Source organism: Bos mutus, chromosome 16 (assembly GCF_027580195.1).
Source record: "Bos mutus isolate GX-2022 chromosome 16, NWIPB_WYAK_1.1, whole genome shotgun sequence".
NCBI lineage: Eukaryota > Metazoa > Chordata > Mammalia > Artiodactyla > Bovidae > Bos > Bos mutus.
Genome location: NC_091632.1, coordinates 27,954,234 through 27,977,509, shown reverse-complemented (window position 1 = coordinate 27,977,509; position 23,276 = coordinate 27,954,234). Strand labels below are relative to the sequence as shown.

General features: G+C 43.0%; 1 protein-coding gene across 1 annotated transcript in view; it reads right to left on the bottom strand.

Annotated features, from left to right (window-relative positions):
• Positions 1-23,276, bottom strand: part of ASTN1 (astrotactin 1) — a 358,930-nt gene that overhangs the window by 84,342 nt on the left and 251,312 nt on the right. The window contains exons 12-16 of the mRNA XM_005905522.3: positions 22,688-22,854; positions 19,357-19,551; positions 17,883-18,010; positions 9,569-9,673; positions 7,065-7,253 (exon numbers count right to left, since the gene is read on the bottom strand). Coding sequence (XP_005905584.2) covers positions 7,065-7,253; positions 9,569-9,673; positions 17,883-18,010; positions 19,357-19,551; positions 22,688-22,854 — 784 coding nt within the window. The remainder of the gene's footprint in view (positions 1-7,064; positions 7,254-9,568; positions 9,674-17,882; positions 18,011-19,356; positions 19,552-22,687; positions 22,855-23,276) is intronic.

Sequence of the window (23,276 nt, the reverse complement as noted above, 5' to 3'; positions counted from 1 at the left end):
ACCAGGTTCCTCTGTCCATTGGATTCTCCAGGCAAGAACACTGGAGTGGGTTGCCATGCCCTCTTCCAGGGGTCTTCCCTACCAAGGCATCAAACCCACATCTCCTGCGCCTCCTACATTGCAGAAGGATTCTTTACTGCTGAGCCACCAGGGAAGGCCCTGAGAGAGAGGCTAAAGATTATATTTATATAGATGGGTATATGCATATTTTTATATACAGCATTTTTGAAACAGACAAGACCCTAATATATCTATTTTTCTGCAACATGCTTTGTTCACTTCCAAATGGTTAGGAATAGAGCATCTCTGGACAGATAGATAGTAAACTGTAGTAATGGTTTCCTGGTTGCCTCTGGGGAATGGAACTAGATTACTGGGAAATAAGAGTGAGAAGAAGATTTATTTTTCACTTTATTCTGTTTTATACATTTTGCATTTTTTAAATAAACTTTTTAAATTACATAAGTCAGGGAAATATGGTACATGCTTTCAAGTCTATTATCACAGGAGACAGTCATACAGGGAAATGACAATACAGGGACATGTGAAGAGCACTGCTAAAGGATATAGATAAGGAGCTCTAAGAGCATAAAACAGGAAGCAAAGATTCTGACTAGAGCATCATGGAAGACTTGGTGAAAGTGGTGACGTTAGAACTGGCTCTTGAAGAGCAGGAAGGAGGTGACAGAATGTAGGTAGATAGGAGACAAGGTTGGGTAGGCTCGACAGTGTGGAACAGCTCAATGCCCTCTTCCAAACCAGTGGGAATCTTGACCCTGGACCCAGAGTTTGGGCCTGACATTGGGTCAGGGTATCATTTAATTGCAGATGGCAATTTATGGAGCTGACATCTGTGATTAAAAGACACAAGTGAGAGACAGAAATCATAACTAGGAAGACAAACCTGTAGATCCTAAGGGCCTAAGCAGAGCATAAGATCCACCCAGAAATGAGACAAAGGAACAGACACTAGAAAAAAGAGTTTCAAGGGAGGAGGCAAGAGAGGGGCCCAAGAAAAAATTTCTGAGTGAGAAAAGTAGTCGTAGAAACTTTAGAGCACATACCTGTGGCCTCAGACTGAGGCAAGAAGGGAGCCTCAAAGCCTAAAACTGTACAGAATCAAATGCAACCATTTTTGGATTGATGCAAGTAATCTTGTGTCATCAGAGAGGAGGAATGCTCGAGGTAGGGAATGGTCAGTGACACAATAGCTAGAGAGGGCAGAGGGGATGGGAGACTAAATGTTTGCTCCCAAAGATGCCCTGGTCCTAATTTCTAGAACCTATGAATGTTACCAGATCAGATCAGTCGCTCAGTCATGTCCGACTCTTTGCGACCCCATGAATCGCAGCATGCCAGGCCTCCCTGTCCATCACCAACTCCTGGAGTTCACCCAGACCCACGTCCATCGAGTCAATGATGCCATCCAGCCATCTCATCCTCTGTCATCCCCTTCTCCTCCTGCCCCCAATCCCTCCCAGCATCAGAGTCTTTTCCAACGAGTCAACTCTTCGCATGAGGTGGCCAAAATACTGGAGTTTCAGCTTCAGCATCATTCCTTCCAAAGAAATCCCAGGGCTGATCTCCTTCAGAATGGACTGGTTGGATCTCCTTACAGTCCAAGGGACTCTCAAGAGTCTTCTCCAACACCACAGTTCAAAAGCATCAATTCTTCAGCGCTCAGCCTTCTTCACAGTCCAACTCTCACATCCATACATGACCACAGGAAAAACCATAGCCTTGACTAGACGAACCTTTGTTGGCAAAGTAATGTCTCTGCTTTTGAATATGCTATCTAGGTTGGTCATAACTTTCCTTCCAAGGAGTAAGTGTCTTTTAATTTCATGGCTGCAGTCACCATCTGTAGTGATTTTGGAGCCCAGAAAAATAAAGTCTGACACTGTTTCCACTGTTTCCCCATCTATTTCCCATGAAGTGGTGGGACCAGATGCCATGATCTTCGTTTTCTGAATGTTGAGCTTAACTTTTCACTCTTTTTCACTCTCCGCTTTCACTTTCATCAAGAGGCTTTTTAGTTCCTCTTCACTTTCTGCGTGATTGGCAAAAGAGATTGTGCAGATATGCTTAAATGACGAGTCTTGAGATGGGGAGAGTATCCTGCATTATCTGGTTGGGTCCAATGTAATCAAAAAGCTCCTTATAAGAGAAGGCAGGAGGAATTAGAGAGAAGACCATGTCACTCAGGGACTGGAGTGATGCCCTTTGAAGATGGAGGAAGGAGACTCAACCAAGGAATACAGGTAGCCACTACAAGCTGGAAAGGGCAAAAAAGGCAAGGGGGCGGTTTTCCCCTAGAACTTTCAGAAGCTGGCCTCACTGATACCTTGAGCTTAGTCCACTGAAACTGATTTTGGACCTCTGGTCCCAGAACTTTCAGGAATAAATGTATGATGTTTTAAGCCATCAAGTTCATAGTAATTTGTTACAGCAGCCATAGGAAACTAAGACAGGGAGTGAAGCCAGGTTCATGATGTAAGGCATTAGTGAAAGGCTTCAAGCTGAAGAGTCAAGGCATTAAGGGGCATTTTAAAAAAGATAACAGATGGTGAAATGTAGAATGGACTACACAGGCATGAAACTGAACAAAAAGAGGGACATGAGGATGCTACTTCAATATTTCCTATGAGCTGATACCGTAAAGAGATGCAATTTTGAGAAATGGATAGAAGACACCTGTTAAAGAAATATTTAGGTGCTAAAAAGAATAAAACTTTGTAAATGGTTGAACGTGGAGGGGGGAGGAGAATATAAAGAAGGGCTCCTCACTTTATATTTTGGCCCATCAATCTGGTTCACAAATCAACTATGTGGTTCACGAATCAATGTGGTTCACAAATACAGAGAAAAGAGATGATCACGGAATATCCAGGTAGAAATGGTAAACACTCACAGACAAATGGGTTTTTTAATTTCAGGGAGAAAGGAAGGATTTGAGATATGGGTTGAGGTAGATACAGAAGAGAATCACCCAGCATCAGTGAAGATGAGATGAACATTAAGGATGAAATCCTGAAAAATGACCAAAACTTAAGTGATTTCTTTAGAGGAGCGAGGGCAAAAAAGAATGAGAAATAAAGGCCCAAGATTAATAAAGAGAATCTGAACAGAATACCATCAGGAACACCAACGGAGAGAATTTACAAAAAGGCAGATTTGGCCAACAGGAACAAATTCTTCTGCCGAGATAAGATAAAATGATAGTTCAGTTTTAAACTAAACTAAAATGATAATTTGGTTTAGTTTTCTATAGAATAGAAAACAGAAACTCTGCTTAGAAAGTCCTTAGTTTCCTTCTCCAGAGTTATTTCTGTAGTGTAACAGGGTTGGAAGAAATTATCTGAAGAGTGAAAAGAAGTTGAGGAAGTAGAGAAAAGATGTACAAACTACTTACTTAAGAAATTTGATTGTGATGTGTTGTGGAGCTAGTGGTAAAGAACCTGTCTGCCAATGTAGGAGATGTAAGAGACCCAGGTTCGATCCCTGAGTGGGGAAGATCCCCTGGAGGAGGGCATGGGAACACACTCCAGTATTCCTGCCCGGAGAATCCCATGGACAGAGGAGTCTGGCGGGCTACAGTCCAGAGTGGCACAGAGTTGAACACGACTGAAGCGACTTAGCACAGCACATGTTGAAAGGAAACAGTGATAAAAAAGTTGCATATTTATAAAAATTTCATTTTTTTGAAAATAGAAACTCAGGCTGAAGAGGCTGTAGAGATGAAAAAGGAGGAGACCAATGAGTGAGGACTAAGAGGAGGCAGAGAGGGAAGGAAGCAAGGGCACAGGGGGAGAGACTCAGCTGAAAAGGAAGAACTCACTACAGTTCCTGAGGCACGAGGGCAAAGGATAAGGAAGAAGATGGAAGTGAGTGTAGAAGTGGAGAGATCAAGGTTGGAAAATTTCAATTCAGATAATCTTTATATGCTCTGTTAAAAAAGAAGAGAGACTAATCTTAGACAATGAGAAATGGGAAGCATCTTTTCTGACTGGAGTTCCAGTCAGACTTGTCTGAAGACAGTCGAAGTGTTAGTTCAGTTATGTCTGACTCTTTGAGACCCCATGAACTGTAGCCCACCAGTCTCCTCCATCCATGGGATTCTCCAGGCAAGAATATTGGAGTGGGTTGCCATTCCCTTCTCCAGGGGATCTTCCATGACCCAGGGATCAAAGCTGGGTCTCTATTGCACGCAGATTCTTTACCACTGAGCCACAGGGAAGCCCTATCTGAAGACAAGTGGTCCTAAATATTGGTCTGACCAAACCACATAGTGCTTGTATGACACGTAAGTGTCCACTGAAACAAAGGCTGCCCTTTGAAGATCTGGTCAAAAATATCCATCTCTAAGGACATCCCTCGTGGTCCAGTGGTTGAGACTTCACCTTCTAATGGGCTCAGTCCCTGGTCGGGGAGCTAAGAATCCACATGCCTTGTCACCAAAGTACCAAAACATAAAGCAGAAGCAATATCGTGATACATTTAATAAAGACTTTAAAACAGGTCCACATCAAAAAGATTTCATATCCACCTTTTATTCTCATCAGGCAGGCATACCTAAACCATTTCATGTGTCTGTGATAAAACCCACATAGGAAGTCATCACATGAGAAGGGCCTTTACCACCACTCCCCCCCCACCAACAGCAGCAGCAGCAACAACCAACACTTGTTGAGGGATTGTCCTGTGCCCAGCTCTGTGCTGGACCCTGGGATTTTAAAGTTGAATAAGGCATAGAACCCACCCTTGAGAAGCTGCATAGTGATTTAAAGAAAGAGAAGGAAAGTCTTTAACTCATATGCCTGACCTGAGAAAACCTCTCACATGAAGGGAGACTCCGAAGATCCATAAAGTGTCAGAGCTGGAAGGCACCATGAGAGCTTTACAGGGAAGGTGCTGATAGTTAATTGAATAAACAAAGTCGCCTGGCTGATTCTAGACTCCCAACCCCTAGTCCTATGATCTTTCCACTTCATTTCACCCCTGACAAACCTCCTTTCCTATTCAATCCATAAGCAATTTTAGGTACCTAATCATAGGTACAAAAGCAAAGAACAGAAAACCCCTTTTCACTGGAAAGTTTTAAAGTTAGAGCAGGTAAGAACCTATAATCAAAGGACTCGAGTCTAAAAAGGTGTCACTTTATGTCATGGCAGGTATAGTCCCCTCAGAACACTTGTCATCACTGGTGTATAAATTCCATTTTGGAACAACAGTCCCCAGAGTGCAGAAAAGCAGAAGAAAATCTTCCTTTGTCTTATGTACTTATAATTCTTAATCAGTAGCAGGCTTCACGCTTTTGGAATAAAAAGAAATTAGTGCCTAGAGAGAAAAAAATATTTTAGTGTAAGAATCAGACCCAAGGATAAGAGACGCAAAGTGGGTGACACAGAGGTCAGATTTAGGGGTCAGCTGGGGGGTAGGTATATGTGGACAACTACAACAGATCAAAATAGACACACTAAAGTGGTTGAATGGATTTTAATATCTATAACACGCAAGGGCTGATATACATCATATTTATGGGAAAATAAAGCCAACAGTTGGACTGTGACAAAACCAGCTCCTGTGTGCAAGAATGGCTTGAGATCAAGAGGGATAAGGGCATAATGCCAAGGCCATGGACAAATGTTCCTCTTGGGCTTAGTGAGGACATTACAATGCTCAGGAGAGATGCAAGGGCAGAACCAGGAGTTCTGAGGAAGGTCAGACTTGCCTCTCCCAACAGTCCCAGAGCCTGGCAATCCTTGAACCCCTGGCAAACAGAAATGGAGGAGGGTTTAGCCCTTTGGTTCAATCAGGAGGCTCTGGCGTGGAAACATAAGAAAGTTTTGCCAGCTGGAACTGGTCTTATCGAAATGTGCTTACATTATACTCCTTTCTTGGCAAACTGGAATCAGAATAATTTTAAGATGTTGACATTTGAATGGAGACAAGAAGTCTGTGGTTGTGTCTTTGAGCTTACAGGAATCAGGACCTGGTGGGGGACAGGAGAGGAAGTCTGCAGCCCAGGCACAAGCCTCTTGCCTCTTTTGGAAGAAAGTGTCCAGTGGAAGGAGAGGCTCTCGTGCCTCTACTACCTCTTAAGCAAGACAAAACAGAAATCTGTGTGGAGCTCAGAGAACCAAGAGTGTCTAAACCATGGGAGCACATTTTCCCCACTGCAGCCCTGCTGACAGCAGAGGGTCCCTAGTCTCAAAGAGAAGCTCGGTCATCAAATCTTAGCTTGACCTACTTCTTGAGTTTTCATTGTGCTCATTTCATCACTTGCCCTTTAACAACTCACACCTCCATAATTTGGCCTCATCAGAATGCCGTGAGGATAAGCTCAGATGAAGAAATTCCATGAATGGCAATTCTAAACCAAGTCTTGCTCAGTCAGAATACAAATTTACCAGCCAGTACTCCTCCTCCACTAGAAGGTGAATTCAAAAGGTTTGAGAAATTCCAGTTCCTTATACATACTTGGACTGAATACTAACTTGCCATCAAACACTGGACATTTGTGAGACTGTTATCCACAGCTATATAAACACCCGGGGCAATGGAGATTTCCTCATAGCACAGAGCAGCAGGAAAAAATGCTTCTAAACACGGGGCAGGATGGAGTGAGAAGGGGTTTGCTATGCAGTTAGTTACTGGAAGGGGTTGCCAGCCAGCGCACGATGGGATTGCTGGGGGCAGGAAGTGACAGGGAGGCTGCAAGGCTGTTCTTTCCCCACTACTGCAGAAGAACGATCTAATACATTGCCTGTGCTGTGGTAGCCGGATGAGTGGTGGCTGGTAAAAACCTTTAGATTACTTTCTCTGCGTTAACCAGTTCAGTGACCAGACAGCTTTGACTCTGTCCTGTATCTAAAGTTTGCCCAAATTCCTCTGTTTTGATATTTAGCTTTAGTAACCAAACCCTGACAATTCAAAGGATAGAAAACAGCATTGAGGAGAATTAAACCTTCACCTCCAGACTCCCTGCATTTGGTCCCATAGATGCATGCAGGCAGCCAGGGCTTGTACAAAGCATAGCACTTGTCAATGAGCAGGTCACTCACCTTTGCTGATGTCTTCATATTCCAGCCAGAGTCGCCGCTGGACCTGCTTGTTTGGGTACCAGATAGAGCAGGATTCCTCAAAGCCATAGATAGCTTCCTGGATGTAGTGGTTGCCAAACTGATCCAACAAGGTTACAAAATCCCCACGAGATGTAGCCCCGTCCAGGGAGTGGAGAGCGTTGCTGAGGGCTACGGAGAAACATCACCCAGGATTAAGAGTGAGGATTCACAATATGGGCATCCCGGATTCTCAGGCCCTCCAGCCTCAAATCTGCAAGTGCCACGTGGCCCAAAGTGATGCTGGAGAGCTGGCTGGAACTATCGGGTGAGTCTTTCCAGGTAGCTGAAGCAGACATTTCAGTTCCTAAAAGAATATTTCTTCAAGCCAATTGGTTGTTAACTTTGTACAAGTTGAGTAAAACATTGTCACATCTCTACCACCCACCTGCTTAAGTCAGTTTTTTTTTTTTTCCAAATCACAATCATGACATTAAATCAACTTAGTGAGCTCAAATAATAGCATTAAAAATGAAGGAGAATAGCATAGTTTAAAATAGAAACACAAATACCAGCAGAGAACATTTCCCATCAGAAGATGAAATATGGCTTCATGAAACTTCTGTTGTGTGTATGTGGGGGTGTGTGTATGTACAAGGTCACAGTGTAAAATGTATTTTAACTGTGTGTAGGGATCAAAAAAGTCTGCAGGATTTTGTTCTTCATGCAGAGACATTGGTAATGGAAAGACAATGGAAGACGAATAAAAAGGAAAGTCACTCAAACACTGCTTATATCTATTTAGGAAAAAAGTATATAAAGACTGGGAAATGGCAAATGGAACAAAGAACCTGTTTGGCGCCTCACTCGCCTCCCCAGACAAATCTTGGATTTGCTTTCCCTGTTTAAGAGAATTATGTTTATCAGCAAGATAATCTATGGCAAATTTTTCAAACCCAGTATCTTCTCTGACCAACGTTGTACAGCCTTCCTTTTGACACACCTGTGTCCTGTCAGGGCAAGGCAGAGCATGGCTGAAGCTTAAGAACCCAAGTGCAGACACCCATATCATCCATGATGCCATGTGTGGCTTCGAAAGGCATGTGGCAGCAGAAATACCCGACTGTTATCCCCTGGTAGGCATATAGCATCTGGGCTGAGTGCAAATGAGTATGTGCTCAGGGTAGGGTCTCTATTGCCATGTTTTTCTAGAATGAAGAGTAGCTTATCTCATTCTAGGCGTTTTCTGCACCAGCAGATTTTACTTCACTAATAATCCCTTCTTGCCAAGAACTCTGGTGATAGAAAAGATCTAAACCCCTGTGTGTACTCTGGAGATATTCTATATCCTTAATGCCTCTTCTTTCTCTCCGCATCAAGCTTTACCTTTAGCGAGTATATGTCTCACTGCTCTTTCTCTCTATCCCTGACCTTCCATCTCTCTCTCTCATTGGCCCTAAAGCTCAGCCTCCCTGTTGCCGACCCTGAGTACTCTCACCTGTCTGGTCATCCTGTGTCAACAAAAGCATTCAGCTCTAGTCCCCCTTCCACTCAACACAGCGAAGCCAGACTCTGGAGCATAAAGCTCAGGTTTGGAACATTCTTGTAGCCCCCGAGCAAGGAGTGGAGTCACGTTCTTCTAGTCCATGGGGCTGAGGTGAAATAGGGATGCAAGCCCATGTTAAGGCCGTTTTGTTAGATATTTCCTCTTTTGCAAACTTCACAGTGGGATTGCTCAAATGTTAGGAAAAACTTGACTCAAGGCATTTATCACTAAGGTTTGAAGAATACTTACACAAGATGCCTCACTGTTCTGTTTTGGAATAATTTATCCTAAGTAAGTTTAGAATTCACTGTTTCTTAACTTACTAGATACAGATATAAAGACATAAGTATGTGTGTGTGTGTATACACACACACATATATAGTAGATAAATCTATATCTACCTATCTTGTTTACTTACTGTTTAGAAATCTTTGCTGTGTTTAGTCACTACATTGTATCCAAGTGTTTGTGACCCTGTGGACTGTAGCCCACCGGGCTCCTCTGTCCATGGGACTTCCCAGGCAAGAATACTGGAGTGGGTTGTTTTCTATTTTTCTTCACCACTTCCCCTTTATTGCCCTCTTTCCCGTATTTCTTTCAGCAGATAGAACCTCTAAAGTATACTCTTTGCATTTGGAAAATTTTATTCTGTCAATTTATAAAAAGTCTGCTTTTGTATGACCCCAGGAAAAATGATAAAGTAGGTGCTCATCTTCCATGGTTCCCACACTGCCCTTTCCATCTCTTCTATCATCCAAGATAGAACTTGCAATTTAATCTATGCTAAGAAAATGATCCCATTCCAGCCATTTGCCCTGAAGGGTGAATCGAGTGAACAGGTTATAGATCTTGTGAAGTGGCTACATTTTTGGACGGCATCTTCACCATGGATAAAAGGTTTGTGCCCTGGGGAAGGAACTCCACACCCCGGGGGTGGATGACAGCTCACAGCTGCGCTCACCCTGAGAGACGGCCACTTGGTTGAGCTTGATATGGTACATCACGGAGCGGACCTTCCAGTGCTGCAGCACGGGGTATCCGGACACCTCACTGAAGTTCACCATCCCTAGGGACAGAGGAGATGAGGGCTCAGTGCGGGCAGTTGATTCCTAAGTCCCAAGTCTTCTGGTTAGGGTGTGTAATCGTGAGAAAATGAGAAAGTGTGTTTGGATGCAGAAACTCTCTGGAGTCATAGTAACAACAGCTATAAACCTTTACTCGGTGGCAGGCATTTGGCTGAGCACTTTGTATATAGTCACATGATCCTTGTGAGCTGGGTGCTCTTGTTTGTATCTTATAAATGAGGAAATGGAAGCGTAGAGAGGGTGTTTGCATAAGGGACCTACACAGAGCCAGACAGAGTTCCAGGTGTGTCTGAGACCAGGCCTGGGTTCTCAACCTTTCTCCTCTGCTGCTGCTGCTCCTAAGTCACTTCAGTCGTGTCCGACTCTGTGTGACCCCATAGACAGCAGCCCACCAGGCTCCCCTGTCCCTGGGATTCTCCAGGCAAGAATACTGGAGTGGGTTGCCATTTCCTTCTCCAAGGCATGAAAGTGAAAAGTGAAAGTGAAGTCGCTCAGCCGTGTCTGACTCTTAGGAACCCCATGGACTGCAGCCTACCAGGCTCCTCCGTCCATGGGATTTTCCAGGCAAGAGTACTGGAGTGGGGTGCCATTGCCTTCTCCATTCTCCTCTAATACTCCCTTAATAAACTTATATGAAACTCTAGGCTTACTGGAACACACAGGTTTTTACTCTCTTTAATAGCTGTAGTAATTGACTCAGCTCACGTTCCTGATAACATTGATTTTTGTGTCCTATTTAACTGATTTGTGTTCAGTATTAAGGTTTTAATTACTCTAAAGCTGATAATGCTGTTTTGTCTTTACCAGGAGCGACTGTATTAGCATAAGTAAGCTAGTAAGGGGCAGGAATGGGCCCTATACCAAGGGTTCCCAACCTCTAGGATCTAATACCTGATGATCTGAGGTGGAGCTGATATAATAACAATAGCATATGATGATTATTTTTATCATTTCATAATCATAATTTGTTTGATAATATTATTATAATTACTATCAAACTGATATAATTAAAGTTAATAATAGTAATAACTTTATTGTGAAATAAAGCACACAATAAATGTAATGCATTTGAATCATCCTGAAAACAACCCTTCACCCACCTCCCCTCCCAGCTCTGTAAAAAAATTGTCTTCCATGAAATCATGAAAATGGTGCCAAAAAGGCTGGGGACCACTGCCTTCTACTGAATGTCATCAATGTGCCAGACATGCGATAGACACTTTATGTGTGGTCCCTCTTTTATAAATGGGAAAACTGAGGCTCTGAGAAGCCAAGTTACTTACCCAAGGTTATTCTCAATTAATACACCCTGTATAGCCTCTTATTGATGCTATAATGAGCTGTTCTTGCTTGAACACCTTGGAGAAAGAGTGGCATTCTACTGGAATTCTAGTCATTACTATAAATGTAAAATGCTACAGAAACAAAATAATTAGGCCATAGGAAACAAAGAAATCACCTTGCTGACTTTAGAAAGTCAATTTTAGCTTCATTTCTCTGCCTAATGTATACATATGTGTATGTGTATATATATATATGTACATATGCAGATATAATGATCACAGGTATGATAAACTTAGATAGTGAGTGTGTCTGCATAAATATAATGGCAATAACACACACACAGTGAATTATCTTGCCATTTTGACCCATGCTTCCTTTGAGCTAAATCAACTAATTTAGTACCTAAACTGGATGAAGAGTGGGCGGGATTAATTAGCTGCTTGTCAACTCCAATCAAATTAGCTAAGTAATTGCCAAATTTCCATTTCTGTGTGAATCATATGGGAATAATTATAGATAAGAAAAATGGGAAAAAAGGTCAGGAGAGGTGCTTACTGAATCAATTGCTTAAATTTGATCTCAGGTAATCAAAGATAAGTTACTTGAAACTCAGAAAAGGTTTTCAGTATGCTTCCTTTCAGATGCTCTTCTTTTAGGGCATTAAGCTTTGTGATGCCAGTTTTACTTCTGCATACTCTGGCTTTTAGCCTTTATGTTAATCGGAGAAGCATATAAAGGAAATTCTAACTTTACAAGTATAAGACTGCAGTCACAGGCCTCCAAGGTATGTTTTCTTAGAGTTATAATGTGCATGTTTTGTAAAATTGTTCTATGAAGCACACGTTCTCTAGTGATGCTAGCTCATCAGCTTGCTGCTATTTCAGAAACTCTATTAATAAAAAGATAGCAAGCCTGATAAATAAAGATTGTTTTCAATATATCAGAAAACATTCCCTTTAAGGGAATTGTTTCCTAGCAGGAAAACAAAAGGGCAGGGAATCAGGAGGTGGGACCTGGCCAGGAGATCTAGTGGTTCCCAGCGTTGCATCTGTAAAGTGAGCAGCTGAGCTGAGATGACCCCTGGCCTCCTTTTCAATTCTGTAATTCCAATCAGTGTGATTTGGGGCTCGGCAACTCATTTCTTTCAGTTTTTGTATCTGAAAAATAGGGGATAATAGAATTCATCCAGGCTACTTTATAGGTAGGTTATCAGGACAAATAAAGTTACAGGTATAAAAGCCCACAGAGAAAATATGAAGCATCATGCAGATCATTACCCCTAACTGGGTGAACCTGACATTTGTTAACTGATGTTTTTGTTATAAATTCCCAGGCCTTAGTTCAGGTCAACAGAGGGAGGAAAGCAGAAAGTAAGCTTGGATGTTGGGGGTGAGCAGGGGTGACAGTGTCTCACACTCAGCCACGTTGAGCCAAACATCTGAACTCCATTACTTCACTGCTAAACAGCAATCTACCGAGTGCATTTACCCTACACCACACTCAGGGAAACAGTTACGTAACTGTGAATGCTCGGGAAATGATGTTCTGTGCTCACTTACAGATAATACTTCCATTAGTTAAAAAGAAAGGGATATTTTAAAGTATGTATTTTCTTGCTGAGTCATAGGGTTCTTTCTCAGTGTGCCCTTGCAATGCAGTGAGTTTTAGTTTTTTCTTTTATTATTGTTTGGGATACTTTTGTGAATGGCTTTTTTTCCAAACAAAATATCTATTTTCTCAAGAAAGGAGATTATTTTTCTGTTCATATGCTTGAAAAAAGAATGACTTAATAGAACTGTGTGAAAGAAAGGAGGAAAGGAAGAAAAGAAGGAAGGAAAGGAAGAAAAGAGAAGGAAAGCAAGCGGGCAGGCAAGGAAGATAAGGAGGAAAGAAAACAGAAAGAAGGAAGGAGACAAGGAAGGGAGGGAGGAAGAAAGAAAATAAGGAATTTAGTCTACTCCTGTTATTTTATTGAAATGTCAAGGGGATGTTTAATCCCCAAATCGCTGAAGATAAGAGTCTGCTTCCTTTGGATGAACTTGAAGAAATTCCAAAACAGCCCAGAGCTCTGAATCTTCACATAGGATTTCTTGATTATGGCACGCAATATGCCCATGGATGTGGCCTCCTCTACCTCCTTGGTCTGCCTCTACACTCTCTTCTTTTCTCAACTGAGAGACTGAAAATCAAATGGACAATAGCCAGGCCACATGAAAACTAGAACTCTGACAATCTACAGCAACCAGCCCAAGAAACGAGCCTACCATCTCTAAGTCAGACTTGTAAGAAGTCAGACCACTATCTATTGGAAGTTCAGCAAGCCAAACAGTAACTCCTGTAACAATCAAGCCAAAATCAGCAGGACTTGATTAAGACTTGATTAATAACTGACAGCTTCCCTAAATTTTGTTCTTGCTTGCAAGTTAGGCTCCACCAGAGAGAGTCACATACATCTCCTAAACATTTACCTAAGAATACCTCCCTCCTGGTTAGTTGGGTCACCTACCTGCCAACAGCCTACATGCCAATCAACGCCTATCTGAAGCCCTCCTTTTTTTCCACTTTACAGCTTTCCTATTTCTCTGTCTCTTGGTCTCTGCAAAAAAGCAGGTGATGGTGGCTGACTCCCTCGCTGTGTGTAAGTAGCCTTCACTTGTTCTCATTTTGTTGGTCTTCATTTATTTCCACACGCTTATAACACCCAAAAGGCTAGTAAAGCTTTGAGTTCTTAACTGTTTTGATAAGGAGGAAAGAAGTCTGCAAGATAAAACACATACATCAGTAACTTTCCAGTATATATATATATATTTTTGGCTGCACTGGGTCTTTGTCGCTGTGTGCAGGTTTTCTCTGGTTGTGGAGAGCTTCTCTAGTTGTGGCACATGAGTCAGTCTAGACTAGGTCCCCATTGTGGTCCAAGAATCCCTGAGGGAGCCTGAGATCCGTACATGGAATATTCAAGGTCCTGCCTTTTCCAACTACAGAAAGCATGGGTTTTCTTCATATACTTTGACCCAAACAACATATTAAAATAAATTGAATGCAGAGGTGAGAATTCAGCTGTCTTCTATAAAGTCAGCCCACCAGGGCTTCCCTGGTGGTTCAGACGGTAAAGCGCCTGCCTGCAATGTGGGAGACTCGGGTTTGATCCCAGGTCGGGAAGATCTTCTTCACTGTGGTGTGTGGGCTTCTCATCGCAGTGGCGTTTGTTGTGGAACACAAGCTCTAGGGTGCGTGGGCTCAGTAGCTGGGGCACACAGGCTTAGTTGCCCGGTGTCTTGTGGGATCTTAATTCCTGGGCCAGGGATCATACCTGTGTCCTCTGCACTGGTAAGCGGACTCTTACCACTGGATCACCAAAGGAAATCCCTCCAGTACTTTCTTTAAGCCTATAATTCTGTTATGTGTAAGAGGATTCTCTAGTTAAATAGATTAGGGAATTTCTGGACTAAGTAAAAGGTGTTTCTTTAGGGCAGGACTTCTTGGAATCTCTTCCATGCTCAGGTGTTACAAATTGCTGAGAGGTTGATGCTATAGTCTTTCCAGAGGAATTTGAAGATAACCTACTTATGAGTGGAGCACTGTTTTTTCATAAAAAAATGAAATAAAATGCTTGAAAATGCTGATATTGAAGAATTTGAAGATCATTTTTTGCTCTGAAATCTTGTGAGCTTAAAGTTTTATGGGGATTTAGACCTATAATAGTGCATAGTGAGGCACGCTATGACATTCTCTGTATGACTCTCAGGAAAGGTATAATTAAAGTGCTACCAGAACTAGAAAATAAATATGGAAGAAATGTGGTCAATAGTCTCTTTAACTGATTCTTTTTTTTTCCCCCCAATATTTATTTATTTGGCTGGTCTTAGTTGTGGCACACAGGGAATCGTTTTTAGTTGTGTGTGTGTGTGCTCAGTCTCTCAGTTGTGTCTGACTCTTTGCAGCCGCATGTACTGAAGGAGAAAACAGACAGAGCCTGACTCCATCTTAGGCCAGGCTGCGAACATTAGGCTACATGCATGGTCACCCTCCCAGTGGATTCTGAACTTTGTGCCCGGTGTCTATAGAAATGGCATACCAACGGAAAACCAGACTCCCCAGATAAAAGAGCCTCAGGACTTGGACTTGGACTCCCCGTTGCCTAAAAGAATATGCTAATTATCTCTGTAACAGAACAAAGTGGTAAATTCCATTATGTTTATCGGGCTATGACCACAGGCCTATTGATAAATACCCACTGTTTATCTAGTCTTGTGACACATGAATCATGGGTTAACTTTGATCATATCTCTCTTTTACCTTGTCCAGGCTAGTTTCAAGGAATTTGGGGAGATGGGTTTGAACAAGTACACTTAGGGTATATAAAGTTTTCACAAAAACTGGTCTGGGTCCTTGGCCAAGAGGAGACTCTGCCTTGGGCCCGCCGGTGTAATAAGCTGCACTCCACTATCTGCATTGTCCTTCTGAATGAGTTTGTTTACCGGAATGTGTGGCTACAACAGTACTGCAGCCCGCCAGCCAGGCTCCTCTGCCTACGGACTTTTCCAGGCAAGAATCCTGGAGTGGGTTGCCATTTCCTACTTCAGAGGATCTTCCCCACCCAGGGAACAAACCTGTGTCTCTTGCATTGGCAACTGCAGCACGCAATTAGTTGCAGGATGTGGGATCTAGTTTCCTCACTAGGGGTAAAGCCTGGGTCCCCTGCACTGGGAGCATGGGATCTTAGCCACTGGATCACCAGGGAAGTCCCCCTTTTAACTGATTCTTCTAGTTATTCCAGGCTTTGAAAAAACAAGACTGATTCCTTCTTACGTCAAAGGAAATACCTACTCTTAGTCTAACTGGTATCACTTTTTAATCAAAATAGGTTAAAAAATAAAAGGCTGGGAATAAAATCAGCAGGTCACAAAAAATTCTCTCTATACTTTTAGGAATGCCATTGCCTCAAACCCTGAAAAAGGAAGTGTCCCACCAGGACATCCTTCTCCTTTGGCCTCAGATATGCCAAACCAGGAGGGGTCCAAGGACATGGGGAAGAAAGATATCTCCCTCGTGGATGAGAACCAAGTTTGGATCTTTTTCTTATTTCCAAAGATGGAGATTCAGACACATGTTTTCCTGATGTTTCTCAGACCTGTTCTCCCCCCAGCCCCAAAGTTCAGGTCGCATCCAGGACTGCGTCCTCCAGCCTGGCATCTGAAGCCCAGCTCCTCACTTCCATGTAAGTTCTAACCTGTGAGCAAGTTGTCCTGGTGACTCACTAAACAGAAGCCAGGTGGTTTAGCGGTGGTGTGGAGCCTGTCCCGCTTCTGTGTGCCATCTCACACCTCCTTTACAAGGCATTTTACACACGCTCAGGAAGTGTTTCTCAGCAAATGACATGGAAACAAGAAAACCAGATTGCCAAACACCAGCAATGTAGGTTGCAGTAATACACCCAGAGGTGCACTTTAATTTTTTCAGAGGAGTGTGTGTGTGTGTGTGTGTGTGTGTGTGTGCAGGCACATGTGCATGTGTGCAATATTTTAGAAGGCAGGTTATTTAGATTTATTTCCAGTACAGAAAATATCTAATTGTTTTCTCTCTTGTTCTCTTTCCTTCTGCTATAAGGGAGACACAATTTGGGAGCTTGAGTGTCCATATTTTCTTTCTCCTTTGGTATATTTATTTATTTACTAAACATTCATCTCACTATGCATCAGGAACTGCTCTAAAAACCTTACAAATATTTGTTCTTTATACTAATCCTATCAGAAAGGCAATGTTATAACACCCCTTTTTTACAGGTAAAAAAAACTGAGGCACAGAGAAGGTAAGTAACTTGTCCCAGATTGTACAGCCAGTGAAGAGCTGAGAACTGCTGTCAGGCTCCAGAGGCTGAGCTAGTAATCACTGCGCTATGCTACCTCAGATGGACCTGCTTTTAATCCCATTCCAGTCTAAAGGAATGTTTCAGACATGATATCTGAAAAAGGCTCACATTCAGTTCAAGCCATTCTTCAGAAAAGGGGGTAATAAAAGGGATAAAGGTCTAGAATAAGGAAGACATAGAATGGAGAAGGAAGAGGAGCATGGAGAAATGACCAAAGCTGACAGCAGACGAGCTCGTGTCCAGTCTTCTAGTAAGTGACGCCGAGTTCCCAGATGGCTGCGTCTTATGGGTCTCTGGAAACCTCTGAAGTGTCTTCTTTGGTCCAGGAAGCACTCACTGGGGTCTTCAGTGGCACAGAATGGAGAAGCATCCCCAGGTATGCCCACCTCTCCCAAGCACCTCATAACTTCATCCATAATGAGCTCAGGAGAGGAGTGCCACTGGGCTCAAAACAACATTGAGGAACAGGTGCCATGATCTCCATCTTACAACAGGGGCCATAATACCCCAAGAGACTGTGCTGTCTACTGTCACACAGCTGGAATGTAGCAGAGCTAGGACTCATCTGACAGTCAGACTCAGGGTCGTTTGACAACAAAGCTCTATCACTTTCTATTCCCTCACACTGCTCTCTAGGTGCTTGTCAGGGAAACGCAGCCATCCACATGACAGACATTCAGCCTGGAAGCCATCCACCTTCTCTCTACCTCTACTCTTGACCCGGTCACTTCCTCTAATCCATTGAGAACTCTTCACTCTTACATATCTATTATCTCATTTGTTTTCAAAGCATCCCAATAAAGCTAGCAGGGAAAGGTATTATTATGGCCATTTTGCAGATAATTATGTAATAATATTGGCTGTTTTACTGACAAATAATCCTGCTGATGTTGTTTTAGGACTGAGCTTTTAGCATGTATCAAGGAAATCACAGGCTTTGAAACCAAGATAAGCAAGGTCAAGACTCTTGAGCTCCTAAGGTCACAGGGAGCTGCTTGCTTCTGCCAGTTAAGTAAGGTGCATGGTACACTCACCAGTCAGGAAGTCGGGGTCTGGGGTGGGCTCCGAGATTTCCTCCAGGCACTGATTCTCCAGGGGGACAGTGGCCACCACAAGACCGTCTGGCAGTTGCTGGTCTAAACCTCGAGCAAAGTTGTTTTGCCTGAAAACAGAGGCAGACTTTCATCTCTGAGTATTCAGGTGAGCCCCAGTCGTCAGTGGGGGAGCTGTATCTCAACCCACGGTGGACCAAATATTCCCCTCGTGGTGAACCCCACTCAGTGTACATGTCTCAAGTAAGATTCGAGTGCGAGAAGTAAGGTGAGGGCTGGGGGAGATGAGAAACAAACCTGCTGAAAAGGTCTACTTACAAGATAGAGAATATTCTTCCCTCCCTTCCAGTTCTTACTCCCGGAGCCCCTCTCCCCAGAGCAAATGCAGCCACCACAATATTTCCCATGAGACCTCACTGCTTGCCATTGGCAAACGAGGTCCCAGGATAAGAGGAGAAATTTTATAAAGTCTACTGTCTGTAACAGAAAATGCAGCTGACTCTAAGAACTAGCTCGAAAATTGACTATAGGTTTTTTTCTTGTAAGAACCCAGACCCAGCTTGCTATCAATTGCTGGTCCATATTATAACACTTTCATCATCATCTTTACCTGAAATGCATGGGTTCTGAGGAAGATGTACTCAAATAACCTAAGCTAGATGAAGGACAGGGCTCAAATGGAGAATCTCCTAGAAACAGTCTAAGTCAGTGGTTTGAGACATTTTGTTCTCCGGATCCTTTTATACCCTTAAAAAATAACTGAATACTCCAAGTAGGTTTTTTTTGTATATCTATCAACACTTACCATTTATCAATTTCATATTATAAAATGAAAGAAAATTTTTAAAATACCTATTGATCCATTTTAAATGATAGTAATAAACACATTTAATATTAACTTGTTTTGAATAATGATGACAAGTGGCAATACTTTACATTTTTTGCAAATTTTTTAAATGTCTGACTTTATAGAAAACAGCTGAATTCTCACCTCTGCATTCAATTTATTGCGATATATTGTTTGGGTCAAAATATATGAAGAAAACCCACACTCTCTGTAGTTGGAAAAGGCAGGACCTTGAATATTCCCTGTAAGGATCTCAGGGTCCCTCGGGGATTCTTGGACCAAAATGGGGACTTATTCTAGATTGACTCACATGCCAAGACTCAGAGGGATGACAGAACCTGGGCACTTTGTGGTGGCTTCCATGGAAAATCTTACAGTCCCTGCCTGGACAAGGTAAAAATTTACTTAACACTTTACTGTTCATGGTTCTTGGGTTCTGGAAGAAGGAGTATAAACCTAGAAAAGACCAGGGGGCAGGAAGTAACCTATCCTTTTAGGGTTGCATTTACGTGGATCCAAGATACAAGACTTTATGCTGGCTTTATGGCCCATCAGGGACAAGATTCATCAGCAGCCCTGAATAACCAGCTCTATGGATGTGGGGTTCACCTGAACGTTCCTTTCAGCACCTGTCCAGCCGCCACTTCCTTGGAATGGTTATTGTAACCAAAGAACATCTCCCCAAAGAGGGTCTGGTTCATGGGAAGCTCTCTGCTTTCCCCACAGTCACCTCCCTCTGGGCATGTCTCCGTGATGAGTTGGCAAGAGCGTCCGTCCACACCAAGCTTGTAATCCTCGATGCATCTAGCATAGTGGAAAACTCAAGATAAGAAGTTACTCCATCAATAAGCCATGCAGCCAACTCCTAGGTTGGGGGAAAAAAGATGCCTTCAGAAGAGTGTTGGATAGCCAAAGATTGTGAGTATCCTGAATTGATTTTGTCACCTTTATAACTCAGTTTCTTAGGTCTATAAATGGAGTCTCCTTGCATTATGTGATCATACAGAACCTCTCACCTTTTCTTCGCAGACAAGTGCTTTCCAGAGCTCTGCAGTTCTCTCTCCTCTATATGTATGATTTCCCAGATACGGTAAGAAACACTGGACATAAGCTTATAAATGAATTAACATATTTATCACCCACACCTTGGAAACCTTTTTTTTTTTTTTAATTGGAGTATAGTTGTTTTACCATGTGAGTAGACACATTTAAATCCAAGATGTTCTAGAGCCTTTCTCCAGAACAATCTATATGGTCAGACCCTGCATTTGTTTGGAGGGTAATTAGGCAGCAAAAAGAATGACACTTAACAAATTAATAACCTTCTAATCTGGTCCTGTGACAAGTCAACTAAGAAATTAAAAAGATTGATCATCTTGCAGCTGTGTTCTGTTTGAACGTGTCCAAACGCAAGATCAACCTGTATTAACTCCCCTTCATTCAGAGTAGCCTTCCTGAACGAAATAGTTACTAGGACATGCTGTGTGGACACCTCCTGGGCGTCCTCCCCATTAAGCATGTGCAGTTGTTTTAATGGAAGAGCAATACTAATGTTGGTAAACATGGGCCAATGACCCATCAGTCATTAATGGGGCTCTATTTGTAGTTCTAGTGAGAAGAACATAATTTGTTCCTTCAAGTAAGAAATATTTTGATAAAGCTGTCATTTTAAAAGCATATTGATTTAATTTGGGTCTCTCCTTAGAAGCATTCCAAATTTAGAATTTATAGATATTCATGACATTAAAACACATCATTTATTGCTATCTACAGTAAATGTTGCAATAAGATAAAGACCTCTGTTCTAAAGAGAGGAACAAATAATCATAGTTTTAAGTGCTGAGAAGCAATTTTATCATGGCAATACTGCTGCCCTTTACTGAATGACCTTGAATCAGTTGACTGACCTCTCAAGAGCTCCAGTTTCCACATCTGTAGAAGTGGGATAAACAGTAGCTGCTTTGTTGGGTTACTGAGAAGTTTGCATAAGATAAAGAAGGTGCCTAGCTTCTAATAGGTGCTCATTAAATGTTGCTATCCTCATTAGCAGAGGTACAAATGGAGCCTATGTTAAGGCAACGTTGTTGCAGCCTCCATTTACCATTTATATATCGCGTGAACAGGTGTAAGCAGAGCGCTTTAATTACAAGCGCATGTGATTTGGTCTTCCTAAAGAACCTCAAATCAAGGACTTCTTCTGGCAGGCTATATATATAGTGGCTTGGAGAGTGCTAAATATACATGTGTACCAAATCCTGATGAAATAGGAAAGAAAAGTCCAGTTAGGGACCTACTGCATGGTCTAAGCAACAGACTTGACTTGAGACCCACAACGGAATGAAAGTTCCCTCTCAGTCCACCCTGAGCATCTCGACAACTTGCTCTCCCCCTGCCCCAGCTCCACCATTCTTTGTGCTCATGGCTGCACATTGCTGTTCAGCTGGCCAGTCATGTCTGATTCCGTGCAGCCCCATGGACTGCAGCCTGCCAGGCTTCTCTGTCCTTCACTATCTCCCCGAGCTGGCTCCAACTCATGTCCATTGAGTCAGTGATGCCATCCAACCATCCCATCCTCTGTTGCCCTGGCTGTGTGTCCCACTGTAAACTCCTCTGAGAGGGAGGAGAACAGACCTCACATCCTGCTCTGTCTCCTACACGTGACACTTAACTCGTTTGTCTGCACAGAGTGGGTGTTCAGACACGTTTGTTAAATAAATGAGTGTGATGCAACTTTGGCTACATTTACTTCATTAATTGAAGTGGGTCAATCATAATGATACCATTATAGAGGCATTAAAATAGAGATCAAGCCTCCATTTATGGAATGGGATTTTACAAAAAAAAAACTAAACAGGAATATTGCTCAATTGCAAAGAAAGAAAATAAAATGAAATACAATAAAATAACATTACTAGTCCGCTGAATAATGTTCTCATGATTATTATTCAAGGCAGGCACTGGCTTTTAGCAACAATCCAGCATAGCTTTATTCCTATAAACACTGATTTGCATTGCAAGCCTATTGGATTGTGAGATCCTTGAGGACAAGAACTACATGTCCTTCATCTTTGCAGCCCTGTGGCCAACAGGGTATATGGCATAAAATCAGTGCTCTCCCTGACAGGCAGGAGAGGAGAGACAGGGAACGAGGTGGGGGAGGTGAGCTGGAGGAAGAGGGGGAGGAAACCACGGCTGCAGAAGAACAGGCCAAATCTTTACTTACTTTATAAATACACCATGAAAATATTTTTAAATATAATTCCAGTCAGTGGTATAAATTTAAATTTTGAGGGAACTGCAGAATTTTTGAAAAACCAGAGAGGGCCTGAATTCTAGTGCTCATCTTCCCACTTAGCAACTCCCCAGTCTTGAGGGTCTCAACCTCACAGGTGCATTACTTATTTTTATCAACTGTAAAATGGTGTGGCATCGCCTGCCCTCATGGGGCGAGCCTTAGAACAAATGACGGGACCAAGCCGCTCCATGGGAAACAGCTCTTTACACTGAAGATCGTCTACGTCTGAGGGAGTATGGCTGCACCAAATGCTGGGACTTCAGCGGCAGAATTTAACCATGCCTGCACTCCCGCCTCGTCCCTTCTTTGATACGTGATTAGCTTTACATAATCTTCCCCAGGCTTTTGGACCACAGCATCCTATTGTCACAAAGCAATTAACACAGCACCACAAAACACAGTTTGGAAATTCTAGTGTAAGCTGGCAATGACTTAGGGGTTTTTCCCTCATTGTCTGTCAGTACTGACATGAGACTCCCTGAGGGTCCTCCCAACTCTGACTCTAAAAATGCTCCTCTTCCAGTCCTGAAGGCAGTTTCCTCAGACCCTAAGGGCTGGCCTAGGTCGACCAGTTCTCTGTGATCTACTTTTCTGAAAGTCCCACATCCCCGCCAATAGGTTGGCCTTGAGGGCAGCTCAACTCACCCACAGAACATGAGGATGTTGTACACGGCAGGGTCATCTGGGAAGGGCGCCATCTGCTGCAGACACAGCTGCTCACAGCCCCCGTTGAAGCCATCAGAGCAGTCCACCCCGATGTGGCGGTCGTAGCAGCCGGAGCTGTCCTTCATGGGGCTGAGTCCGGAGGGACACTGGCACAATCAGAAAGCATCCACACAGGTGGGTGAGCCAGGGGCCGGGGTTCTCTGGGAACCAGAGTGTAGCCACTGATGCCTATTTTTAGCACTCAGACTTGAAGCCGTCAACACTGGTAAGTCGTGCACGAATTTCCCACTAAGCTGGACTCCCTGTAAAAGCAAGGGACCTCTCGCTGCTTCTCCCTGGGCACAGATCACACACATCTGCATTAAAGCTGATCCCTCCAAGCAGGCTGGAAGGGAGCACGGTGGCAAGACAGCGCCGAGGTGCCCCGGCCTCCCAGCTGGGCCTTAGGCTGGCAGGAGAGTGGAAGCTGGATGGGCCGGAACTAAAATGCATTTGCAGGGATTCCTTTGGGCAAGGGGCAGGGAGTGCTGCTGTTTGGACTTTGGATTGATAGGACTTTATTTTTTAT